The 27,724-nt window shown below is 36.8% G+C and overlaps 1 protein-coding gene across 1 annotated transcript in view; it reads left to right on the plus strand.

Moving 5' to 3' along the window:
* LOC134534444 (octopamine receptor 1-like) overlaps positions 1-20,331 on the plus strand; it is a 43,259-nt gene extending 22,928 nt beyond the window's left edge. The window contains exons 4-8 of the mRNA XM_063372910.1: positions 4,177-4,408; positions 9,063-9,246; positions 14,325-14,419; positions 15,920-16,254; positions 19,824-20,331. Coding sequence (XP_063228980.1) covers positions 4,177-4,408; positions 9,063-9,246; positions 14,325-14,419; positions 15,920-16,254; positions 19,824-19,963 — 986 coding nt within the window. The 3' untranslated portion in view covers positions 19,964-20,331. The remainder of the gene's footprint in view (positions 1-4,176; positions 4,409-9,062; positions 9,247-14,324; positions 14,420-15,919; positions 16,255-19,823) is intronic.
* The last annotated feature ends 7,393 nt before the right edge of the window (positions 20,332-27,724 follow it).

Raw genomic sequence — 27,724 nt, forward strand, 5'->3', positions numbered from 1 at the left:
TATCGGCTAAACTTCTCTTGTTTTACTATTGGTTCCTCCTTGAAATATGGTCTTTGCTTACTTGGCTATCCTACCCAGTATCATTTAGCAAGAACAACAGCCGGTATACCTATTTAAGGGCCTCCATTAAGTTCTGATAACCTGCAGTTCATCGTTTACTATTTACTTAAAACTCGGCTCTACTTGAATAATTTTTTACTGACGATATTTACATGATTTTTAATTTAAATAACTTTAAAGAAAACTCTCCTTCATAATTAGTTTTCAAAATCCCATTGCTTTAATTTTATCAGGGGAGCTGGAACGGCCGCTTACTAAATTAATTAAATGAAAAATTTAATGTCACCTTCCCAGGTGGTTGACTGAGAATACTTACAATAGCCGGCAGGAATGCACACACAAGCAAGGTTAAACATTTCATATTTGTTTAATCATGGCGTAACAATATTTCCAATAAATACCAAAAGGAGACACTACTATTAATTAATGCATAATTGTTCATAATATAAGTTGTACAGCGTTCCACGACAAAGTTAATATCGTAGGGTCTCAATACCACGAAAACATTAACACGACGAACTTTAATTATGGCTTTCGGCAGTGTTCCCAAGCCAAATGCGGCCATAAAATGCAGTATAGAATGCGCTAAAAACAGTGAAGGCCCTTTTATTTCCTGTTGACATTAAAAGTTAGTAATATTTCACAAAGTGAGATTAATTTTATTTTATTAACAAGGAAGTAAGTTATAGTTATGTTGATAAGGGATAGAAAATAATTCCAATATTAGCCATGTCATAAATTAAAAATTAAAGTGAAAAAACGGTTGAATGCACACTACAAATGTAAGAGTGCACCCAAACGTAAAAAGAAATTTCGTTTTTCAGCGTAAATATTTACCAAGTAGGTAAATATTTTGAAGTTTAGTTCTGAAACATTTTTGTTTTGCTTTCCGTCGTGCGTCACGACACGACGAAATTAGAAATAGAGTCTAATTCTTGCGGACCGTCGAGGTGCGAATTTTGTTGTTTTGACGTCACGGTGACCTCGTATTCCAATGGCTACTGAGCGTGTCGGGCCTGTTGTGTCGTGTTTGTCGTGGCATCGTGACCCAGCTTTATGGCTATCTGGGCTAGTACGTTTATAATGTATCTTTACTGAATCATTCAAAATGTTACGCACAGTTCGGTACTGCACTTCCAATGGTCAATTTACCTCTTTAGCTAGAATCACGTAACCGACTACGTCTCACTAAATCTCTGCTATCTGGGAATGTCCTGTAAGTCGCGAACACCAGTACAAGTACTGATGGCGACCATCTCTTGCCAATATTGACTAGTACAACACTTACTTGGTTCGTGGTAACGAAATACAGTCTATCAAAGAATGTCCCAGTTATAAATTTTAATAGTATCGACTGTAAGCGTTTGTAAAGTTTTTTTTTTTAAGGTAACAATTAAAGAGTAACTCAAAACAGTTTCAGATAAGCGCATGCGCGAATACTGCTTCGTTGTTTCCTCGCTTGCAGCGCCATCCATGTTGAAAGAATGACTCTTTCCTCAAATAGTGGAGGGTTTTTGAGGAACATTCCTGAATGGCCCGATCTGGCGCGAGAGACCGTGCGTCAACAGCGGGTTGTTTTGTGGTCATGTTTTACACGTCAACCGGGTGAAGCCGTTCTTTGAAGTGTAGCATCTTAGCTCTCGGTACACGGCATTCGGTAGAAGTCAGTAATTCCGTGAATGGAACGAAGGTCGCATGGAACGGAAACGTGTAACCACGGTGCTGCCATCTGGGGTGGATGGCGCGAACCAAAGTTCAAAAAGCCGATGGAAAACTTTATAGTATTGTGTTTAGTGTATTTTAAAACGATTGGGAGTATTTTAATAAATCTCTTTGTCGAAAATCAGGTCCTAATTCGGGGTTTAGTATTTTCATCAAGTCTTTATCGCTTTTATCAGAGCCGTTTCATTATATAAGTTTAAAATTTCGGTCTGCAAAACGAATGATTCGATAATCAACTTAGTTGCTCCGGCGACGAGTTATAGCGGTAGGTGCGGAAACTACGTGTGATTTGCGTCAATAAATGTCGTTGAAAACACCATTTTCCTACTCATTTACCAGGCTCGGCATTATTTTAACGAGTTCTACGTTCAATTTCGTGTACGAGTTTCATATTACAGGTGTATTTGCAACACAATGGAATTTTCTCGTTACTGAGGTTAGATATTAAAAATCTCTGGTGATTACTGAAAGACTCGCTCACGGTTTTTTTTTCTTCAGCTCATAATTGGCGCCATGTTGGTTAGACGCCCCAAAAAAGTGGCTGAAATGTGGATTTTGCATTGTGGAAGCAGTTTTAAATGACTTTGTTTCATAGAAGCTACTGTGTTTAACCACGGAGATTCTAATTCGTGCTCACTAACAACGCCGTTGAACAAAATAATAAACGTCACCATGGCCACAGCTGTATAAGTGGGTGGCTCGTATCACACAACTTGAAACATTTCCAATTGATTTTATTAGCAATAGAATTGATTTTTTTTATCGTACTATCAGGGTAAACTCAATCATTACACCTTCCCCCGCCCCCCCCCCCCCCTTTTTTTCAAATCCACTCCGCTGCACTCCCTCTCGACAGCCATGCTTACTTACCAAGATCAAGCGTTTACAAGTACCATTTTCGCCATTTTGTAATGATTCTTGGAAATATTTTAAATTTCCTAAGGCATTCTATACACTGATCAACATAAAGTTCACGGTAAAATAAATTGATCAATAACATCAGTATTACAGAGAAAAAAAGGGCAATATTTAGGACCATTGTCATGCCGGATTAGAGATTTTCCCTGATTGAGAACGTCAATATAGTTTCACCACGAATACCAAAGAACAACATGGCGATAGCTGGGTAAAAAAAAAAAAAGCGCGTTTAACTCTTTACATGTGATAGAAGTGGAACTTCTTTGGCAATTCCAGCCTCGACTAGTAATTTATATATATATATATATATCTGTTTGGCTTCAGAAACGTTTCAAAACAATGTTTCACGAAAACCTTGAATTAAAATTTGGCCTTGAAATTGTAATTTTAAATATTCTCTCATCGCGCCCAAAGATGTTTCACTTAAAAAATATTTATGTACACAATACTGGCACGGTGCACAACAATAAGCTCAAACCCCGTTGTGTTGCACAGTGCCCAAATACTCCCTTACTAGATGCCAGCAAGTCGGATGGCGTCAGGCGACCCGCCTATCCCTACAGCACGGCGGAGTTCAACCTGAGCCGCACGCCGCCACGTGGAGCTCGCGGCCCGACAAGTTCTCTGAACCGTTTGCAAACTATTGTTCGACTTTTTTCACTTTATAAAAAGGTTGCACTCCGAGTGCCCAACCCAAATACTCTTTTCTACTCCGTCCAACTCTTCTTCCAGATCCATCCTGCACGCATAATACATGATTTTTTCACCCCGCATCAATGAGCCCAGGGTTTTCCCTGTGTCTATGCAGGTTTTACCTGGGCCCAACTTATCTAGTTTTAGTCTAGGATAGTCAGTGAGGGGAGTTAGTCATGGCGCCAATCGCAGCCATGGCTTGCCAATCCCCTCCTAGCACATGATGCATGGTTAACAACCTGCATGATAAGAGCGTATAGGTTTCGGCCTGAGACGCGCTTAGAGCCATCCCTCCCGCACACTCATAGCTTTAAGAGGCCACTCCAGTGTTTCAGGGGCACTACGCAACCCGCGTTAACCTGCTAAGGTTCAATGCTATTTTCATTTTGCTTATAACTTATTAACTAATATAGATTTATAAATGATGCTTGCTTGATATGTAAGACAACGATGCTCTTATCAAAGCCCCTTTCTTCAAAAAGTGCATAAATTATTTTTCAAACCTAGACAATACACTTATGCATATTAGTAAAGATTAGTATAAAACCATAATTTATGCACGTTTTTGAAGAAAGGGGCTTTGATAAGAGCATCGTTGTCTTACATATCAAGCAAGCATCATTTCGAAATATATATTAGTTAATAAGTTATAAGCAAAATGAAAATAGCATTGAATGTTATGAAGTTAACGCGGGTTGCGTAGTGCCCCTGAAACACTGGAGTGGCCTGTTGAGCGCCCGAAGGAGTCCGCTGACGCGTGTGCGTGCGTGTGTGTGCCGCCAGCGGGAGCCTGGAAGCTGGGCTGGGCGCTGTGCGAGATCTGGGTGTCGCTGGACATCCTGCTGTGCACCGCCTCCATCCTCAGCCTGTGCGCCATCAGCGTGGACCGCTACCTGGCGGTCACGCGGCCGCTCACCTACTCGCGCAAGACGCGCTCCAAGCGGCTCGCCATGATCATGATCCTCGTCGTGTGGCTCACCGCCGTCGCCATCACCTGCCCGCCCATCTTCGGCTGGTCAGCTGCCCTCCCCTCCTCCCCCCCCCCCCCGGGTCCCGCCCCCCACCCGTCCGTCACGGTTCACGATCAGAACATACACCACTGCACATTCGCACTGTCTGTCATGGGGAAAAACTCAATAATTAGTAGAGACCTGCAAAATTCGCGGTTTCATTTCGTGATATGCTACAATTCAAATAATTATACATTATCGCTGTTTCTGCAATTGGTTCACTGTTAATCTGGAGTAATGAGGGCCAATTAGAGACCCTCGCTCAAAGAAGTGTCGAATCACAGACACTCGGTCGAGACGACTCACAGGTCAGCAGCCAATGAACAGGTGGCATTTGCCTGAGTGTGTAGAGTGTAGTAGAGTCTATCCTGGAGGTCACTGAATCCGCGAATTTTGCAGGTCTCTTATAATTAGGGACCGGAAAAATTCGCGGGTTCGATGACCTGCAGGATGAACTCCACAGTTCTACGTACTCTCGGGTCAGATGTCACCCACTCATTGGCTGCTGTATTGTTGAGACGTCCCAACGTAGAATACTGTGATTCGATAAAGCTTTGATTGTTGGGTGTTTCTCATTGGCCCAGAGTCATCCAGGTGAGTTGCGAGCCAATAGCAGAGGCAGCACTGAGGTGTAACTATGTTTGTATTTTAGCCTATCGCGAAATGAATTCGCGAATTTTTCCGGTGTCCATCAATAATGCAAAATAAGAAATAATATTGAAAACATAAACCCACAGAGAACAAAGACAACACAAAGACGACAGCACCGACGAACACAGAAAGTTTTCCTGTGTCGAAACAGTTGCGAAGTTTTCGGAACCAGCATCTGTTCCCGTCATTAGGCACAAACAGACTGAACTCTGTTCGACATAAGATGATTAAAACTTGTTCTCTGTGGGTATAATTACAAAAAAAGATCATAATTTGCGTACCATGTATACAATAAAATTCGTTATATTTTTATTGTAAAACCTTAAATTATTTTCTACAAAATTCGTCTGAATTAAATTTTTAAAGGACCATTACTACAATAAGTGGAATAAACAAGGGTTGGAGTACCAAAAAATCATTACTCTCTTCGTAAGCAGATCATAAAATTCATTCAAATTGTTTTGTAAGTATGATAATTTTTCACCTAAAACTTTTGTCTGGAACAATTTTTGATTAGACGAACTATTGCTGCAAGTGGTTGAAAAATTAGTAAATTTAAAAAAAAATCCATATCTCCCTTAGTAGGTACACTACCAAATCCGTTCAAATTGTTTGTAAATCTTATATTTTTTTTACTTAAAACTTTTGTCTGAAACAGTTTTTAATAATATAAACTATTACTTCAAGGGGTTGAAAAAACCTCGGGTTGAAATAAGAAAATAAATAAAAATTCCTTACCATGTACTTTATGGAAATAATGTTTATTTTTATTTAACTTTTTAATATTGTAAAAACTTTTGTCTAAAGTAAATGTTATATCACAAATCATTCTACAAGGTGTGGAAATAACAAGGCTTTAAATACATTATGTCATTTTTTTTAACAGATAGAATATAAAATATATTATATTTTATTGTAAAACTTCTAAACATTATCTAAAACCTTTGGCTGAAACAATTTTTAATGAAACGAACTTTTACCGTAAAAACAGGTGTAGAAATTTAAAAACAAAAATAAATCTTACTTAGTATCCAATTCGTCGGAATTTATTAATAACCATCTTAATATTATCTTAAACCTTTGTCCAAAAAACTTAAAACTACCACGTCTTAGTGCATGGGATGAAAAATAGTGTTTGGAGGTCAAAAATAATTGCTTAACTACGTTAGAAGGTATAATACTAAATTAGCTAACACATTAAATGCTGGATGCACTAAGTTAAAAATATTCAAATATTTTCGCTGCATAGCATATGAGAAAATATTAAATCGATATGTTTTGAATATTGGCGAACATATATGATGTGATGTAGGCTACATTGAGTTTTTAAAATGGTCCAGGTGTTTATAGAAGTTTCCAAAATATTTCAAGAATAAGTAGATACGTCTAAATCTACCTACGCCTGTTAGCTGTGCCGAAAGGGAATTTTTACTTCTTATTTTGCATTCTTAATTATTTTTTCCCATGATGAACAGTGCAAAACTGCAATGGCGTAAGTCCACAAATTGTATTAAATCAAAATTCATATTTTATGAATCATTTAAGAATGTATAAAAAAAGTTATCATTGTTTTAGATTTATAGGAATTTTTAAAAAGATATTTATATCATAACCTTGCATCAAATAATTACATTCTGTGACTATTTTTATTTTTTTTGCTAAGCAATCGTTAACAATTCTACGTTTGATAGTTATTCAAAATAAAATCAAACATTTTATACTTTTTATGTTTTTTATGCTTAGGCCTCAGACGCACTTAGGTCCCTCCCTAAATTCGATCATTCCTAAACATGTTTTACTTTAGCTTTAAGTTAGGTAAAATAAAATTTTATTTTATTTTTATATACCACGTTTTTAAAACGGAATAAAGGTAAAAAATAATTTATCCTAACCCCATACAGATTTATAACTCCATACAGATTTATAACTCCATACAGATTCCTAACCCCATACATATTGTCCTGAAAATATGTGACTGTGAATTTTTTTACACTTATGAAAATACTTGTAAAATTTAAAACGAAAAAAACGTGGGGCTCATGCAATAGATAATTGATGCATAAATATTTCACCTAAGTCACTAACAATTTTATTGTAATACAAATGATATGAACTGATGTGTGAGTTTTCTCAGCGAAAGCTACTCCCTACACTCCTTACTATTATATAATGCAAGTGCTCCACTTTTTCGTTTTTAATCTTACAAGTATTTTGATAGGTATTAAGAATTCACAATTCAAATTTTCAGGAAAATCTGTAAGAGGTTAGGGATATCTATGGAGTTATAAATCTGTATTGTGCTAGGGAAAATCACTTTATACTTTTTAGTCCGTTTTAAAAACGTGGTGTTTTAAAATTTATTTGTTATTTAAATAATTATTTTCTGCCTTTTAGTCTTGTGTGTGCATTATCATCCAGTTCCGAGCTATGTTTGAAGTTTTAAGTCTGTAGCTCGGAAGTTAAATGTGTTTATGAATATGTAAAAAGCATCAAAAAATATACCTAAATAATTTACAAAAATTTAGGTTAAAAGTTACATCATGTTTATGAAGTTTTCCGTCCTCCGTCCTATTTAAAACTTTTTTTAAGGCCTGAGCAGGTTTGATGTAGGCAACGCCTGCGGAGGGCTGCGTTATGCATCCCGCAACACTGTACTGTTCAGCTCGTAGCATAACGCCACGAATCCGTGGGCATTGCTAAACAAAACAAAAAATTTGTACCGAACAGACAAACAAAAGACAGACAAGAAAGTGGGATAATATTGCATTGTCATCCAGTTCTATGGCTCATCAGGAATTTAATTTAAAATCGATAGCAAAATTTGTACCGAACAGACAGACAAAAAAGCGAATTAATAAAATCGTAGTAAAAACGTGTTAAATAGAAATCGTTCTCCCAATGAACACTAGATAACTAAATAATTGAAAATAAGTATGTCATTCGAGTATTCTACCCTCGTGTGATGTATACCTATTCTTTTAATCAGGTGCATACGCATGATCATAATTTATCACGAAGGAATATCAAAATATCTAAAGATAAATCAGTAAAACCATCGTCAAAATTTAAGTTCGAAATGTTTAAACGAGTATATTTTTCAAATTTTCACGCAGAGTTTGCAACAAATTCCCCCTCCCGGAAACTTATTTGCGCGCGTAAGAAGTTATTTTTACTTGGCGTAATAAAAAAACCAACTTTAATTGTGCATGTAAATAAATAATATAATAAAATAAACGAACTGGAATTGTATTATAAATACGGTTAGTAAAGTAAGAATTCAATCAAATTTTAACATTTTAATAAATACTCAGTGTTAAATATTAATATAAACGTGTGTAAAAATTATATATAATTTAACTAAATAATCTGAATTCGTTTTAATTAATTAATGTGTATTAAAATTGTTTATTAATATTATTTAATAAATTAAAATTTATAATCCACAAAAATTTTACATACATACGGGAACATAACTTTACTTATATAAATCCATTTGAAAAATTTTACAAACACAATAAATTTGTATCACTAATACTTAAAACAAAAATTATATAAATAATATGCACCAGTATTCAATATCAATCACTAGAGACCTGCAAAATTCGCGGTTTTCGAAGGCCTTCAGGATAGACTGCACATACCCCTGTACACTCGGGAAAATAACGCAAGTTCATTGGCTGCCGACTTGTAAGTCGTCTCAGCTGGTTTGTCTGTGATTCGATCCTTCTTTGGTTGAGGGTTTATAACTGGTTGAGATTCGTCCAGATGAATAGTAAGCCAATAGCAAAATTATCTAAGAGGTTTATGTATTTGAATTCTAGCCTATCACCGAATGAATCCGCGAATTTTGCAGGTCTCTATCAATCACTAAGATACATGATTTAAAAGCACATTTATAATTTTCATTTGCACGTAGCCTTTTTTGATGCTGTAGATTTTTGGAAGCACAGTGCGCGCGCACCGCCTAGAGAAGTAGGGAGGAATGTGTCAACGCGTGTGCCCCCGCAGGTACGACGCCGAGCACAACAAGCCCGACATCTGCCGCTACAACCAGAACGTGGGCTACGTCGTGTTCTCGGCCATGGGCTCCTTCTTCCTGCCGCTGGTGGTGATGCTGTACGTGTACATGCGCATCTCGTGCGTCGTGGCGCACCGCCACTCACAGCTCAACTCGCTGGACAACTCCTCGCAGGTGGGCGCCGGCTCGGCCGTCTCCTCAATGGAACTACGCGTGTTTGTAATATCCAACATCTTTCACGTGATTTGGAAAATCGTTTTAAAACATTGTTTGATTGTTTTAAACATCAATTACTATTTAACGATTTTAGTAAGCGCGACTATGTAAATTTAGCATTCTTTCCGAAAGAAAAAAAACGTATTACATGCATGCAAACAATACCCTTGGCCATGTGCAGTAGAATTTTACAGTAGATTTCTTGTGAAGTATTACAAATTATTTTTTGGCAAACTGGTTTTTTTAAATGAGGTGTTTGTAATATTCAACATCTTTCACGTGATTTGGAAAAAATTATGATTGTTTTAAACATCAATTAATATTTAACAATTTCAGTAAGCGCGACGATGTAAATTTAGCATTCTTTCCACAAAAAAAAAACGTATTACACACATGCCAAAAAATACCCATGGCAATGTGCAGTAGAATTTTACAGTAGATTTCTTGAAGTATTACAAATTATTTTTCTTGGCAACTGGTTTTTTTAAATGAATTTTTTTGTAAAAATACAAACAAAATTTCTGTGTACTGAGTGGGTCTGGATTCGAGCGAAAAACCTTCGGGTGCAGGTACATCTCGATCAAATAAGATTGAAACATCTAACATGACTCAAGTTCTAAAGTGCTTTCCAAGTGTGGTACACGTCTTTGAGTTTGGGTCTGAACAACACTCTTGCTGAAAATAAGGAATTATTTAAGATAGAACACTGAGCGTCTGGATCACGTTTAATTGATTGAAGTCCTACAACTACCGCGAATTTTGTCGCTGTTGTAAAATGAGTTCGCTGAAATAATTGAGGGGTAGAAACTATCACAAGAATATGTGGAAATTAAAGGTGTTAACACCAATTACTTCAATGACATAATTTTGCTACAGTGACTGGTTTTATAATTCTGTTCAACTAAACACTATCCAGACGCTTAGTATTCCTCTTAAATACTTTCGCTTTTATTTAAAATAAAAATGTTGTTCAGGGAGCTGAACGTATACCAACCTTGGGAAGAATTTTAGACCATAAGTCGAAAATATGATTTCAACTTACCTTTTCGTGATGAACCTGCAACCAAAGTTGGTCGAATTCCGACCCACCCTATGTGGTACAACGACCACAATGAACAAGCCTGAGTTGAGTTGAAACTAATGCGACTAACATCGAGGGCTTGGGCGTAAATCCCGGAGGCCCCGACCCATTGCGAAATTGCAATTGTGGGACGCGAATGATAAACGTAAAACTTTCCCACGCTTTCTATGCTCATGGGAATCATACATATGTTGACCGCTAACTGTGGCCAATCAAACAATATTAATACTTAACAAATAAATATATTCATGACTGGAATGTGAAAACAAAGTTAGTTCATACGAATAATGTTTTTAAACATTTATTTTGGAACTAAAGGTCATGGGCTGTGACGAAAGCCAATTGGAGTTGTACTGGATATTAATTTATTTTGCAATTCATAGGATTGGCTCTTTTCGAAAAGAGGTTCACTATTTTGTTTTATTCAAGTCGTCTTTGTTAAACATTTTAAAAAGTTATTTTTAATGTATTTAAAAAATTTTAAAAAGTAATAATTTATTGTGAACTTATTTAAATATTACGAACCTCCAACTTAAGCCGAAGTTATAGGTTCTAGGGTAGAGCTACTTCCAGAATCATCATGGCAGTCGGCATTTGTTAAGTTGGCAGTCGGTAATAATTAAGTGTTCGCATTCAACAGTTAACTACAAGAATAAGAGTAAAAAACATTGGTAATAATAGTGTGAATTTAGATATTAATACTATTTTAATATAATATTAATAGAATGCAGCGAACGTCTTCGCTGCTTTGAAGTCTGTGCGCTTGCCTTCTTCTGGTTCCCCTTCCCCCTTTACCCCCCCCCCCCCCCGGCGCCAATCTTCCTGCCTTTTGTCATAGTGATGTGTATGTACCTTGTGATTCTCTTTTCCCCTTAATTTCCCCTTCAGCGCCTGCGAAGTGCGGGGGAGGGGGGTTGTGTAAACATATTTAAGGCCGTGTCGCCGTTTTGGACTTTCTCTTTCGTCTAGTATGCTTCAGGCTGTTAACTTCGCTTGGCTTCTCGCCGCCGTCATGCTTAAATGCTCCACCTTTTATTCGGCGTCTAACTTCACGCGTCTGCGGTATTGTAACTTATCAGTCTAGGGCTTAGCTTGTAATTCTCATTTACGTATTCTTGTTTTTTGTTCTCGACGTGGAGTGCATTAACTTGTATAGGTTTACTGAAGTGTTTTTTTTTTGTCCGCCTATTTTTCGACGTTCACGATTTCATGGCTTATGTGTGTGGCATTTCACTGAGTCAACGCCTGGAGTAACCACGTGCTAGTTTAATTTGCGTGAGTACAGAGAGGCGGGATCTCATTCGAGGGCTGTGCGCGGTGTCATAACTAGGATGATTTTTTCCTGTTATGCGCATCTTTCCTTTGTGTCGGTTTGGGACACTTCTGGTGTAATGCTCGTTTCTTTCTGGCCTTGCCCGGATATCCTCACTGCATGTGTGGGCCTTCATCCCGGGTTTGTTTGTGAACGTGACTCATTTAATTTTGCCTGGTTTCCCCAGGGACGCGATGTCTGCATCGCGCACGTGACTTGGACAGTTAAAGATTCTGTTTTGGCCGTGTTTTCTCCACAACGTGTTCTCGCTCGCGGGCTCGTGTATAGTTTATTGTATGAATTCATTAAAGCTTTGTATGTTTGTCTCACACGTTGCCCGATGGTGACGTTGATAGACATGTGTGTCTCGAGGTTCGATTACGCGCCACCAAGGTGTCTTTGTAACTGAGGCCGATCGATTGGTTTAAACACGCGACACTTTTGTGTACGCTCTGTGTAGCGTCTAGATTTTTTGCCCAATGGTATTGATGAAATGTAATAAAGGTTTTTTTATTAATGTATTTTCTACCCTTACTCTGTCTATTGATGCTCGTTTTCTTTGCCTAAATGACTATTTGTATGAGCGGTCTGTGTACCTGCATTTGTGATGTCTTAATGCGAGCCTTGTTAGGCCTAGTTTTTTATCGATTACTAATTTTTTTTTAAATAAAACGGTAGTTTGAATTTTGTTTATAATTGACCTCCACGAACGCTGTCCTACACACTACGATCTGTAATCTTCTACGCTGTTACTAAGTTCAAAACCAAACTCGTAAACCCTCTGCATCCTAGTTCTAGCACGAGGCTGCGCTTGTGTGTCTTTGGTGTGCGCGCCGATGTAACTTCCTACAACCGCGGTTCTAAGGAGGCTACAAGAAAATTAATTAATATCCTTAACTAGAAAACTATATTTTTCTTTTGACGTGACAACGTCTAGTAAATCGATGAACGCAGGCTGCACGCACGAAAAAGGATTACTCATTGTCCAGTTACGCACATTGTCCCGTTACGCGCATTGTCCCGTTACGCACATTGTCCCGTTACGCACATTGTCCCGTTACGCTCATTGTACGCTTGCGCCGCATCTATCTCTCTTCCACTCGATTGGAACAACCATCGATTTGACTTTTTCGAGGCACATTAAACTTGAAACACTCCCATTCGTTTCCTACTTTTCCTATCAACGTCCTATCCTTAACAGAATAACACAGATTGGAAGAAGTTAAATAGCAAACATGTATAAAAGTTATAGTTAAAATAATCTCTTCGTTAAAGTAATAAACATATTTGAATTAATGAGTCCAAATAAAAGTAAATTATAAATTAAATTGTAGATTTCATTTCACTCCTTCTTTGTATCCATACAAAATAGTGATAATTCAATAAAAAATTATTCAATTTTATTCATAAAACTATGGAATCATTTAATCAATGTTTTGTTATGACGTTGTCACGTTAAACTATCGTCCGTAAACCGACTTTCCAGACATCCAATTTTTTAAATAAAATTGTATTCGTATTCTGTGAAATACACGCTGTTTGACTTCCTATTGATCCATTTGTGAGCAGTCAGCCGTGTCATTGTCCCTACGAAGTGTACCATGTTGTGAGCTAACTGTACCCTCGCTTCGCTTTGGAAGTCTACATAAAAAAAAACCTCGCTCTGATCAGTAGGCCCTATACATTTACAGAAAAGATTTGCTTAATTTCCTAACGTGAACGAAGCACTAACAATGCAGTAGCTTTCGCCATGGAGACGAAGAAAATCATCAGCGATGCTACGGCCGTTGCCATGGAGATCATCCGGAAAACGTAGTCTAAAATAGCTTTTAAAAAAAAATTGTGCACGTGGAGTCTACGTACGACAGAAGTGAAACTTCTTGCTTTTTAGGTGTAGACAAGTATCAATTATTATTTTTTTATCAAACTATCCACATAAAAATGATTGATATTTATAAACTCAATTGCACAAATCAATAACTATTTTCTAAACGAATAAATAAATAATACATTCTAAAAATAAAATAAAAGAAATATGTAAGGTTTCAGTCGTCAGCCGTTACGAAAACTGAGGAGTGGACAAACACAAGCAGCGTTACGAAAATTCCGTAGCATCACTGCTGCGTCATTTATACCTCTCCCCTGCCGAATCCTCTTACGGCCGTTACAACTAGCATATATCATGCTACGCTGTGTAGCTATCCCCCCTCTTTTTGCCGTCTTTCGATTCTACCGCTAGTGCATGCGTTGGAGTGGCGTCGCCGCTGACGCACTCTCCTCCTCTACCGGTTCCCCCGCCACGCACCTGTTCCCTAAAGCGATCGTAAATTTCGTTACGCTCGATAATTGTTGCCCCCTCGGTAAAAAAAAGTTTCAATTAAAAATAAATAAATAAAACTAAAAAAAAAATAGAACTTCGAAACATTCTCTTCGAAGTTCAAATGTATCACCTCCCATTCCACTTCTCCCTGGAGGACCTAAGTGTCAAATTCCACTGTTCTGGGCCTCGCTGTCTCAATACTATGCGAGCTACAGACAGACAAACTCACTCCTTTATTAACATAGACTAATCATAATTATATATCGATAATTTCCGGTAACTTCTCAGTTCATGAGGTTTATGTTGTTTTTTTTTTCTTTCAGCGATCAAGCAGGTTCATTACCACGAACCATCATGAGGAGTCTGAGCAAGACCATTCCGAGTGTGAGGATGTCAATTTGTCCAGCACTTTTCCCAGGTGAGAAATTGATATCATTACTCAAGGGACATAAAAACCACTGAACATCTGTAAAATAATAGTATTAGATCAATTTTAAATATTTTTATTTCATAAATTTTGTAATCGTCGACAGTAATATGTCAAATAATTTTCCAATTCATATTTTATTACTAATACATCAAATTATGTTAAATAATTTTATCGTACATCTTTATTTTTTGTTTTGTTTTTAACTTGGTAGTATTTTGTTTGTATAGTACTATTGTCTTTGAAAAGTGTTTCAATATTCTTGATAGTTATTTTTATTAATGTTAGCTTAATAATGTACGTTTTGTTTTATTGTGTATCTATACTTTGTCAACATATTTGTAGTCAGTTGATAGACTTCACGTTATAAATAAATCCGTATGATAAAAAATAAATGATTTCATCAAACATTTTTGCACAAAAAAAACAGAACTATAGTAATACAATGTATGTGTGTAGTAGCAGAAATAATACTGATTTGTATTTTGGAGCAAATTCATTATTTTATTAAATAAGCAACAAATATTTTTAAAAATATGGAAATTTATTAATTATAAACACAAAAATAAAAAATAAAATTTTAATCGCATAATAAATCATGAATGAGGGCTGATTTTTTCCTCCAATGTGCTATAAAAAAGACAAATTTATGTAACATGTACTTATTTTTCCACTTAATCGCCAAAACGATCGAGGCATTTGCAATACCGTCAAACAAGCTGCTTGATGTCTTCTTCGAAGAAGTTAGCCGCCCGTGAATAGAGATACAGGGCCAGCGCCTTTTTTCTCCCTCTCCCTCACGACACCGCTGTGAGGCGGGTGGACTAATAGTGCGGCGGATTCTGCCTCACTTTTCGCCTCTCAAGCTATATAGTCTTGACGCGGGAGCCAGTTGACCGCGTGGTCGGCGCATGCGTTCACATAAAACTGTTTTTGGGTTAACTCTTTACTTGTGACCTCGAACCAACAAGTTGATACTTTTAAATTTCATAACTGGGACGTCTGGTAGGGAAGCATGTAGGCATGAGCGTCGCAACCGGGGGGGACTGGGGGACACGTCCCCCCCCCCCCCCAATAATAAAAGTCTTCAATTTCGTCCCCTCCAATAATATATTTAGTTTCGTAGTTATATTAAAAATATGATTTCTGTGATATAACCCTTACGTTGCGCATGGTGCATTTAGTCCAATCGTGGTAATGTGAGCACTGTGTTTTTACAAATTTGTTCTCTGAAAATATTTTTTTATAAAAAATAAATTGTATATTGCAACCCACTATAATTAGAATATTTAGGAAAGAAAAATGCCTAAAAACCACCTTTTCGCACCTTCAAACCCCAAATTTTCCCGGGGGAGGACCCCCGGACCCCCCGCTTTTTTTCCAGGGGATGGATATTCCTCAACAACTAAATCAATTGCAGTTCCCCCCCCCCCCCAAAAAATATATCCTTGCGACGCCCATGATGTAGGGAACATGGTTGTGTGTCGGCAGCATCGCGGGCGCGGACGGCCCCAGGTTCTCGGCGCAGCACCACCGCCGCTCGCTCCGGTCGCACTACACGTACTGCGCGGCGGCGTGCGGCGAGCAGCACCAGCAGCACCAGCAGCACCAGCGGGGAGCCACGCTGCGCCGCGCGCCGCCCGAGGAGTCCTCCGCCAGCCGGGTGTCGTCCTTCCGCCAGGAGAGCAAGACCACGCAGGTGCTGTCGGTGGTGGTGGGCGGCTTCGTGGCGTGCTGGCTGCCCTTCTTCGTGGTGTACCTGCTGCAGCCGTTCCTGCCGCCCGGCGCAGTGCCGTCGCTCATCATGGCGTTCCTCGTGTGGCTGGGTGAGCCCCGCGCCCTGCCCTTTCAGGCGCCTTACGGATGAAATACCACGATGCGCGCGCAGCATGCCACAAAATTGGCAGGTTGAAAAAAAAAATTGGTTGTCTGTAAAGTCGGTTTACGGACGATAGTTTAACGTGACAACGGCATAACAAAACATTGATGAAATGATTGCATACTTTTATGAATAAAATTGAATCATTTTTATTGAATCATCACTATGTTGTATGGATACAAAGAAGTAGTGAAATGAAATCTACAATTTAATTGATAAATTTACTTTTATTTGCACTCATTAATTCAAATATGTTTATTACTTTAACGAACAGATTATTTTAACTATACCTTTATACATGTTTGCTATTTAACTTCTTCCAATATGTGTTATTCTGTTAAGGATAGGTAAAGTAGGAAACGAATGGGAGTGTTTCAAGTTTAATGTGCCTCGAAAAAGTCAAATCGATGGTTGTTCCAATCGAGTGGAAGAGAGATAGATGCGTCGCAAGCGTACAATGAGCGTAACGGGACACAGCGTAACGGGACAATGTGCGTAACGGGATACTTTTTCGTGCGTGCAGCCGGCGTTCATCGATTTATTAGACGTCACGTTAAAAAAAAAGGCTACAAACAAATAAAGATATTGAATGTGCTTTTAAATCATACACTTAAGTGATTGATATCGAATACTGGTGCCTACGTATCATTAAAAAAACATTTATTTATTGTGAACACTAGTGATATGTTTAAAAACTTTTTCAAGTGTAGGTATTTATATAATCGATATTATGTTCCCGTATGCATCATTTATTTGCACTATAAATTATCACATTATTATTTAATAAATTAGAATAAATATATAGCATACATATTGAATTTCATTGTTCATTAAAATTTATCTTCGTTGTTTTACTAAATTAAATAATTAATATTATACACGTGTTTCTATAAATACTGAATACTACGTTTTTATTTAATTCTTTTTAATACGATGGAATTCATACTTTACCAACCGTATTTATAATATCAAATATTCTTTCATAATTTTATTTATTTTTAATTATTTGAATGTAAAATTAAAGTTAACTTTTTATGACGCCAAGTAATTGTCACCTATAACGCGCGTGCATTAGTACACGCACCCTTTACCCCAAGAACTATTCCCGAAATGTTTTGGGCAGTACAATATGGAGATGGCGCTAATCAGCATGGTGACCAGGTACTTGTCCGGCAGGCCAGAAGCGTGGTGGTTGGGACTGTTCCTGGCGCACGGTCAATAGCATGCCGTCTCCCCACGATTCCTAACTCTACGATTACATTAGTTCGGACCACGTGACGAGGCTAAAAAAAACCTTCAGAGCAAGCATAATAATATCATCTCTAACATAAAAATTACTGCAAAATTGATACTAACAATGAACTAATGGCTGTTGAAATACACAGATAAAATATTGTAAAACATGAACACTAAAAGAAAATGCATAGCTATACTGTTATAAAGAGTCTGTAGTGGAGAAATGTGATCCTTTTCTCTATTCAGTTGAAATAAAATATTAAAAGTAAAGTTTCAGTAAGCATTTGAGTAGAGGGAAAATGATGATACAGAGACAATTTTATTCTAATGGGCCTGTGGCCTGGTGGCTTACTCAGTTATGGCTTGCCTATCATGAGGAATTGCCCATGTTCGAGCGTGTCTACCGCTCGTTAACTATGATCAGGACCTTGACGACTCCACATCCGCCATCTTGGAATCCACAATTTTTGAAAATCTGTAATTATTTAGCTATAAATTCGGTAGGAATTCCAAAAATCATCAAAAAATTCGCTTATAAAAATAATTATTAATTGATCAATTTATGTATTTGGTTACATCCTTCCTCGATGCAAAAATTTTAATTTCGGGTCAAAAAAAAATATTAAATATGGTGAAAAATTCCTAAAAGAGGTCTAAATTTCACATCAATCAGCCTCCAATTAATCCGATCGTATCTTGTCCTTGGTTCGATCTTGGCTTGATACAAAAAATATAATTTTATGTAAAAACCACTTATTTAAAGAACATCTTGAAAATTTCTAAAAGAGGTTAAATTCCTCATCCACCAACCGCCAGTATGCTGCAGATTACAGCTTCGTCGTCATCTTGGACATTCGTAATTATTAACCTAGAATTTCGGGAAAAATTTCAAAATTCATTTTAAAATGTCGTTTATTAAAATAATGATTGATTCGATCGATTACAATTTTTGGTTTGTTCCTTGAGCGATGCAAAAAATATATATATAAAATAAGGTAAAAAATATTTTAATTAAACATTGAAGTGACAGATTCGAGAAATAAAACAACAAAATTAAAATTTGATATGTAATTTATACAAGAACGACAAAAAACAAGCAAATTACTACCTTTTTTTCGATTTATACAATCTTCTTAGAGTACGAAGCAAGTCCTTTGCATGCCTTGACATGTATTTTCAGGGCAGTTCTACATGACAGTCAATTAACCAGGCACGTCCTATTAATGGCCAGGAAAATCCAATCGTGGTCATCCACATCCAGTTGGTTGTCTAGGAACGTCAGATAGGTTGGATAGACAATCAGCTGGTTGGTCAGGCTAACACGACAAGTTACTGGTAAGGTACGTTCCTGGTCACTGAAAAGACGTGCCTGACCGCCGACTGGACATCCCTTGCCACCAACTTGACGTGTCTACCCAACAACTCGACATCCCTTGCCCCCAACTTGATGTGTCTATCCAACAACTGGACTTGCCTGGTCGCTGACTGGACATGCCTAGCTGATAACTGGACGTGTCGGCCACAAACTGAATGTACCTGGCCACCGGTTACGTGGATGTGGAGTCGTCAAAAATAGCCGCCGAAATCCTGATTTTTTTTTTCCTAACCTAACTAAAACTAAGTGTATTTTGGAGGGGTCCGGGTTAGGGAGGGACCTAGGTGCGTCTCAGGCCGAAGCCTATACGCCTAGTCATGCTGGGATTAGCCATGCAGGGAGAGGGTCGCATGCATCATGTGCTAGGAGGGGATTGGCCAGCCATGGCAGCGATTGGCGCCTTGACTAACTCCCCTCACTCTTAAATCTAGACTATAACTAGAGATAGGTTGGGCCCAGGTAAAACCTGCATAGACACAGGGAAAACCCTGGGCACATTCATGCGGGATGCAAATTGGCATGCATTACGTGTAGGAATTTACAGGAGACAGAGGATGGTCTGGATGAAGTGTTGGACAGAGTAGAAAAGAGTCTACCATGCGGGGGTTGGGCACTTGGACTCGTGGTCCGCTCTACTAATTTTCCAGTACTGGATTTAGTGACCAGGGACGCAAGCGCCCCTGGTGGTGAGTGGTTGCACTGACCACTCACTCCGCCGCCAGTCAGCACCAAGAAATCCTGATCATAACCAACGAGAGGCGGACACATCCGAACATGACCGATTCCTCACGATTGGCAAGCCACAGATCCATAATAACATTGTTCCCGTTTTAACTCTACTCATGTGTACCTATGTGAGAGTACAGTTATTTATAAATACTTTTTTCTTTTTCTTTCTGCTGCAGGTTGGATCAACTCGGCCATGAACCCATTTATCTACGCGTTTTACAACCCAGACTTTCGGATTGCGTTCTGGAGGCTGACGTTTCGTCACTGCTTCAAGTCGCGGAAGCCAATGGACCCTGCCCTGCAGCGACACAAGTAGCGCGCATCGACACTGCCCCGCCAGCACTCCCGTCTGGCCAGTTCCGGCGCCGTTTGTGAAGTGCGCGGTTCACACGGGACCTCGAGAAACTATCGTGATACTGCCCTTAGGACATTGCTGTTGGTTCAATTCAGAAATCATTCCAAAAATTTTCTTTTTCTATTTCACTTTTTACAAAGAGATGCTGAGAAATTTTTTTTGTAGTAGCTTGTAGAACTTTCTAGTCATATTTTAAAGCGAAACATCAATGTATCAATTAGGTACAATAACCTACCTACTACAGTTTCGCGTCACTTTTATTGTAAGAATTTTTGATTGTATCATACTGGTTTGTATATAAACTGAATAAAAACTATACATATAAGATAGCTTAATCTTGCAATGCAGATTTTCATGTGTACATTTGATGTTCGGTTCAAAAAAAAATATTAAATAAAAATACAACAGTACGTTTTCTTCTAACTAATTCTTGCAAATAAAATTATTTTTATTTGTAATTATGCTGATAGCATTACCATTACCTTCGGAAACATTTTTATCACTCATGAATGCAATCTGTTCATTGTATACGTTTTCTGCATGCAAACTCATATAAAAAAATTATAATTAATCAAACCCTTTGTAAATGGAATATTATTGAAACAATTACAGCCAAACGACTTTTATGCATCCATAATGGCTAGCTTTGATTCGGGCAGTGAGATATTTAAGAAGTATTAAGGTGTAATTCTATCCCAAAAAAATTTTCAGACAATTTTTCATAAATATACTTTGCGAATACATTTCAATCTTTAATGTTGTTTATTGCATATTTCATACATTTTAATTTCAGTAAATAATATGTAAAAGCAGTAGATCCATTTTCACTTCTTAATGTAATCTTAACTAGTAATACGTGAACTCTACCATAATTTGCACAGACCTTATTGAATGAAAGTGGATAGTAAATGCATTACTTCATTGGTTCACCTTGAGCCTTCTTTATGTCCAGCTGATGATATATACCATGTTTTCTGGACACCCAAAACATTGGTTGAAGTTTAGTGTTTGCATTGTAGGAGCAACTTTAAATGGCTTTATTTTATGGAAGTGACAGAGTTAAACGATGGAAATTCTAATTTTTACGTATTAACAATCATCAGGTGTAGTCAAGTATTTTCTTTGCAATGTTTTGGGTGTTGCAATATTACGATGGTAAGGTAAAAAGTTACTTCAACTACGTCACAGAATGCTTTCATCTGACAAATCCAAACTCCGTGGGGAGGGTACAGGTATAAAAAATTACATAAAAATGAAGAATTACCATACCCACAACAAGGATCAAGTCAAGGTAAGAGCAAATCAGTAGTATGTAATAGCCGAGTCTGGCCAGGGCTTGGGTGGGGTGCAGGGTGTTAGTCCATGACCGGCCACCATCTTGGATTTGTAACATCACGGCTGCCATCTTGGATGACCATGACCTTGATCACTACTGACACGTGAAACCTAGGGCGTAATTTGACCCTCAACTCCGTTTTTAACTAAAAACTCAAAAAATTAATTTCATTAAAGTATTTTAAAAATTTTAAGAATTTATTTTAAATAAAATTTTTGTAAAAGAACAAAAATTAAAAAGCTTTTACATCATGGACTTTCGATGTACTGGGTTTGACTCTCGGCGACTATACTTGTAAAAATAAATAGCAGCTTTCTACAAACAATTCCACCAAACGGACTGACTACTAGGTACCAAGTAATTTTTATTATGCCAGTATTATGGCATGCAGACATAATGGCCGCCACCTTGGATTTTCATGTCGTCTGCAGGACTACCACCACTCTGGTTTATTAATCACCTGCTAGAGCACACTAACGTCAATTACCATATCGTCAAGTATCGTAGCGTCCAACATTTTGTGTCCATCTTTATTTTTTTAAATCATCCGAAAATTCGGAATAGATTTAGTAATTGTTTGAAAATTTACCTATTAATATACTAACTGATTCCATCGATAACTATACTTGGTTCGATTCTTGATCAGTGCAAAATGAAGTTTTAGCTTCAAAATTATTAATTAAAATATTTTATTACCTTTCGGCAAGTATATAAATCATATTCACTACTAACAAAGGACTCTGTGTAAACCAACTACCATCCTGAATACATATGTTAATATATTTATGCATACCGTCGAGGTCGTCTTCGGTTTACCTTATGACTACTAGAGAGCCAACAAGCATACAGAACAAACATCTCCTTTCCACGAGACCTTTTTATTCTTTACTTAGTATGACTTTCAACCAAGATGTGACCGATGTCGAGACATTTAGGCCAGGCGTTTCCGAGTCACGAGATCTTCTTCGTCAGTACTAATAAATTATGCAACACGCGAGATGAAGATTTTTGCTCCCTATGGAACAGCACGTCCAACCTGGGCCGCAAGTTGATGAAGACTGCTTGGAGGCGGGGGTGCGAGGGAGGGGGATAGCGTCTCCTCGCGCCAAAACCCACGGAAAAAAAACCATATATAATTCTTATGTGACTTACATGCTAAACTTATTACAGTTCCCTTGAATAAATTCATTGCGTGGGTAACAAATGGCCGAAGGCTTTAAAGTGCTGCTGTTAATTATAATTCAAATAATTAATTTAAATTTTTGAGTAGAAATAGAGACACTCTGTTTCTTGCTGTAACTACTACGTTTATGATAAATTGCGGTTTTAATATTATGTGACACATTATACAAACGCTGGTAAGTTACTTGCGTATTGGCACAGTTGTTTGCTTGACTGGCATGGTTTGGCGAGGGTTGCTTTTCGCCAGTGGGTGTTGGTGCTGATGGGGCGGGAAACGGTCTTTTCTGCTACATTAAGTACAACGTCTACATAAATAGCTTTAAACTTTGAAAACAAGATAAAATTGCATAAATATGCTTATGATGATAAAGATTTTATTGCGTGGTTTTAAATGAATAAAGGTTATTATAAAGGAAAGTGAAACTTGTGTTTACATCAAACAAATATCGCTTTATTTATATATATATATATATATATATATATATAAATAATGGAATATTACAGATATACTTGCGACTGTTGTTAAATAAAAGGATAATTATCCTAATTCATATTTGAATACTTTAGTTTTCTGTTCTAATAAAAATTATCAATTACAAGGTTTACCGTCCTGTAATGAAGGAATAAAGGTGAAGGGGGTTTGAGTGCCAGTCGATGTTACAAGTAGCATAATAACTGTAATAACTGTGCACTGGCTCACAGTCGATGGAGCATGAGACTTCTTAGGGCGAAAACCACGTTTCACCTAAGAGTTTACAATTGTAGACTCGTGCACAACAGACCTAACCCCAGCCGTTGGCCTCCGGGACGCTAACCGCAGAATAACAACTTACTGGGAAACTTACCATAATACTTATTGAGAAACAAGTGCTCAACCTGCTCCTCACTAATGCCTGTCGTATTCACAAGCACTAAAAAATTTTTATATTAAGCACGATGGTTTAGTAGGCAACTGGAGGGGAAAAAAAGGGGGGGGGGGCTATTCTTGACGCTGTCAGAATAATTCCGTTAACGGAATGACTTGATTCCGAAATAAATTTGCTAAACCTAATTCTTGAACACTCGCGAGCAGAATTAAGTAACGAAATGACGGCACAAACTGTCGGAATTATTCCGCCACCTCCTTTGCTGGCGGAATCACAATTCCGATAGAGATTTGAGAGTTTGTTGTCCTTTGGAACTACGATTTGTTGAAAATGGAGGCTCTGTTGTGATTCTGAAATACTTTAAAATCGTGTGGATGTTTGGGTAAGTTAGATTAGCTATGTTAATTTTTTTAAAACAGTGCTGATGGCTAGTTATATTAGGTTAGCTACATTTAAAACCAGCAATACCTATATATCATTATATTATGTTATGTACGTATATTCAGATAAAAATACGTGACGTGATACTGTAGGTAGGCCTATCTCCGAGACGTAGGTTATTTGATTGAATTTATTCCTAAAGGAAACAAGAAATATAAATTCATATACGATGGGTTTAAGAATATGTCCAAATTACTGAATTTAAAAATTTCAGTGTCATTCCAACCTTTAGAACTCGTGTGCTCGTGACGAGAAATAGCTATAATTGAACTACAATTTAATTTATTAGAATAATACATTTGTTTCTGTGATTGGAAATGTCAGTTTCTTAAATATCAGGTAACGAAAGTTATATTTAAAGTTTTTCGTTACTTAAAATTTTGCTTACCGTACATGAAAAATATGTAAATTTGATACGTATTTGCATCTATTTGTAACTATTACATAGTTCCGTATGAATGGACTCTTATTCACACTAAATATTGCAACAAAAAAAAAGTTATCGTGTTTTGATTGGCTCAGAACTAGAGTGGCAAGCATATATATATATATATATATATATATATATATATATATATATATATATATATATATATACATATATATATATATGCATATATATATGCACATTTATTCGTAAAAAAGTACATACATTCGAGGATTGAAATGCAATCTAAGAGAGTTTATTTATATATGAATTTCGCTGAATTACAAATGATTGTGAAAATAAAGGTTGTCCTTTATACCTCTCCCTAGCTTGCAAACCAACCTAGCCAACATTCCTGCCATGCAGAAGATATTGTTGAAAACAACATACACCAATAAAAACCCAAACAATTATTATCAAATAAATAATGACAGAAAAGATAGTTGCTGAAAGATTTTTTGATAGATACATAGATTTGTTTCCAAGAATCCCCTACTCCGAACAATTACAAAATTTCTCCCCGAAATAATTGCCTAGAAATTGTCCATAAAATGAATTATTTTGTAATGAATGCAGTGGTTATGAAAATCTTAATATACACATTCAGAAATTATTTTCTGAACCAAGAAACACTGCATTAAATTTATTTTCATCTCAAAGTATTCACAAAACTATGATACGATTTAGAGCAAATGAAGCAGAAATTATAGACTAAAAATTGTGTATTTTTAAGTTACCTATGAGCATTTTTTAAATACTAAAAACAAATTAATCTGTAAATTTTGTGTTTTTGTAGTACTTTTTTCAACAAAAATAAAGTTTAGGCTTGCATTACACAATAATATTTTTTCCTGCTTCAAACGTATTTTTTATAAGTCATATAATTTTCCGTTTGTCAGGCGTAACTTTACAACTCATTTTTAATTATTACTTATGTTTTTTTTTATTTTATACACACAACTTCCACATCCATCAACTAGAGAAAAGAGATGAATACAATGAAAAAATTAACATAGGTACTGTACTTTCATGAGAAATGGTCCTTCCCTCATTGTGATTAGCCTTCTACCAGTGACGTCAACACTAAAAGCAACGTTGCCACACTTCACAGAGACTTTTCGTCAACCTGATAGCCGCTAGAGCAGTTTCAAAATATACATTTAGCTGCCTATCGGAATGAAAGTAGAGGACCATTCCCCGAGCGGAATTTTTCCAACAGCGTAAAGAATAGGCCCTTTGATAACATGCTGCAGTACTAAACAGGGCTTAGGGCTTGAATTACAGAAATGAGGAGGTTTCGTGCAAAACTTGACATATTCATCACCAGTAAAAATGTAGGTTTCACATGTTTTGAGACCCTTTTTCTGAGGCGAAGAACACTGCCATCTTACGATGATATAAAACCCAACATGCCCAAACCAATTACAAATGTGACGTATGGGTTTTTGTGCAAAAATCGACATGTCCACATGCAGCTGTCCCAACTATCGGATATATTTAAAGAAACTTGCGGAATATGCTCTAAATGAATGTGGGCTGTATCAGGTTGTGGCAGGTCATATTTAATTTATTCTTTCGTAGGAAGATTATATTATTGCATGTAAGGAAATACATATAAAGTCTAAAAGTTACAGAAAGTCACTACAGAGAACAAAATTCAGTCGAATATACCTGCCAGGAGATGTGAACATAAGCAAGTTGCACAAAATGTATAACAATTCAGTTGAAAAACCATTCTATGTAAAAAAAAAAATGCTATGTTCCGGAACATATTTCTCAATGTCTTCAATATTGACTTCAGATCCCCAGCGTCAGATGTACCTATGTACTTGCTGCTTACGATTACAAAATGATATAGGCTACTTAATGAAAAAAATTCCCTAAAGAAACAGGCTTTGATAACTGAGAAAAGAGTTCGCAAACTACAGTATAATGCATTTAAGAGTTTGGGCACTACTTTGACACTGTGCAGCAAGTTCAACCTCTGCCGAAAACTCCTATTCAAGAAGCATTCTATGCACATCATTTAGGGTCCTATGTTTTGTGTTTGGTAGGTATGAATTCAAGGAATCAAAAATTATATACGTAGACGGAAGATTTGACTAGACATGGGGCAATAGAAGTAGGATCAGCACTGTTAAATCATTTGACGAAGGTATTGAAACTGTGCGCTATTTTGTGATGTATGTGGAGCACAAAACCGCAATCCCCATGTTGTACACACATTAATTTGTTGGCTTAAAAAGTCAGCACCAGTGAATTAGAAGGGTGTACTATTAGTGCTTCCAGTTCGGGGCCATAGCTTTCTGCCAGCAGATAGGGTGATTGGCAGAGTTTTTAAAAAAAAAAAAAAAAAAAAAAAAAAAACTCTTCATAAGACAAGCTGTGATTGTTTCTAAAGAAAGGCACAATCAACTATATTCAGTAGTAGGTGATGTTAAGGATTTTGGGAAGCACTGGAATATCTATGATGTTAAACAATTGTTGACGATTTATAAGAAACTACCTGGTATCAGCGAAATGACAAGAATTGAAATTAGAAAATTCCATACCAATAACATATTGTGCAAAGTGAAAAGTCAAACAACTTAGAAAGTTGACTTGAACGAAAATACATATCACTGTTGAAACGAGGCAAAATGGATAGTACTACGTTAAACATACATACATCCTTTATGTAATCGCATAAAACCAGAAAAGAAGAAAGATATCCCTTCCCTGCTAACGAAACAATTCGGTGTCAACTGACCATCACAGGAAAACCTTATTTTTTTACAAAATGGTCCTTCAAACTGCGCCTGTTGACACTTATAATAATGATGTCACTAAATCATATGAGTGCAAATGTCTAGGTGAAGACACAGGTTTGTTTACATGTGAAAATTATAGCGTAGTGATTTCATTTATCTGTTAGAATAAACATTGTGGTTGGGGCACAACTTCAGAGAAGCCACCATGGTGTATTAATCTGTTTACTGTAGAAGAGAGCCACTGTAATATTTCCTTATGTGTATTATGCTTAATAATCATTATATGACATGCTAATCTTTCACTATACCTACTTCGTAAGGTAAAGCGATAAAACGTGTGTAGACGTGTACCTATACATCGGATTGTTTGAAAATGCACACATTAAAATGTAAATACAGTGTATTAGTGAAGAAATTAAATATTTAATATGGCAACTTGTTGTAAGTACTACAGGCTCATTATAATCAATACAAAAAAATCATAAAATTAAACTTGTGTTGTTTTACTATCAAAACTCAACTTGTTCACAATGTCATTCATACTTAACTCGACATATCCATATTTGTTTATTATCTACCAGATAAAATTTGGTATTTAATTATTACTAACCTTACATCAACAAACAATTCAAGTACAGTTCATGCTTAGATACAAATTTTTACTAATGTTTTGCTAGGTATGAGTAACAGGTTTTCTATCTTTACCTCGAAATAATTTCA

The sequence above is a fragment of the Bacillus rossius genome, chromosome 7, assembly GCF_032445375.1.
Source record: "Bacillus rossius redtenbacheri isolate Brsri chromosome 7, Brsri_v3, whole genome shotgun sequence".
Taxonomy (NCBI): domain Eukaryota; kingdom Metazoa; phylum Arthropoda; class Insecta; order Phasmatodea; family Bacillidae; genus Bacillus; species Bacillus rossius.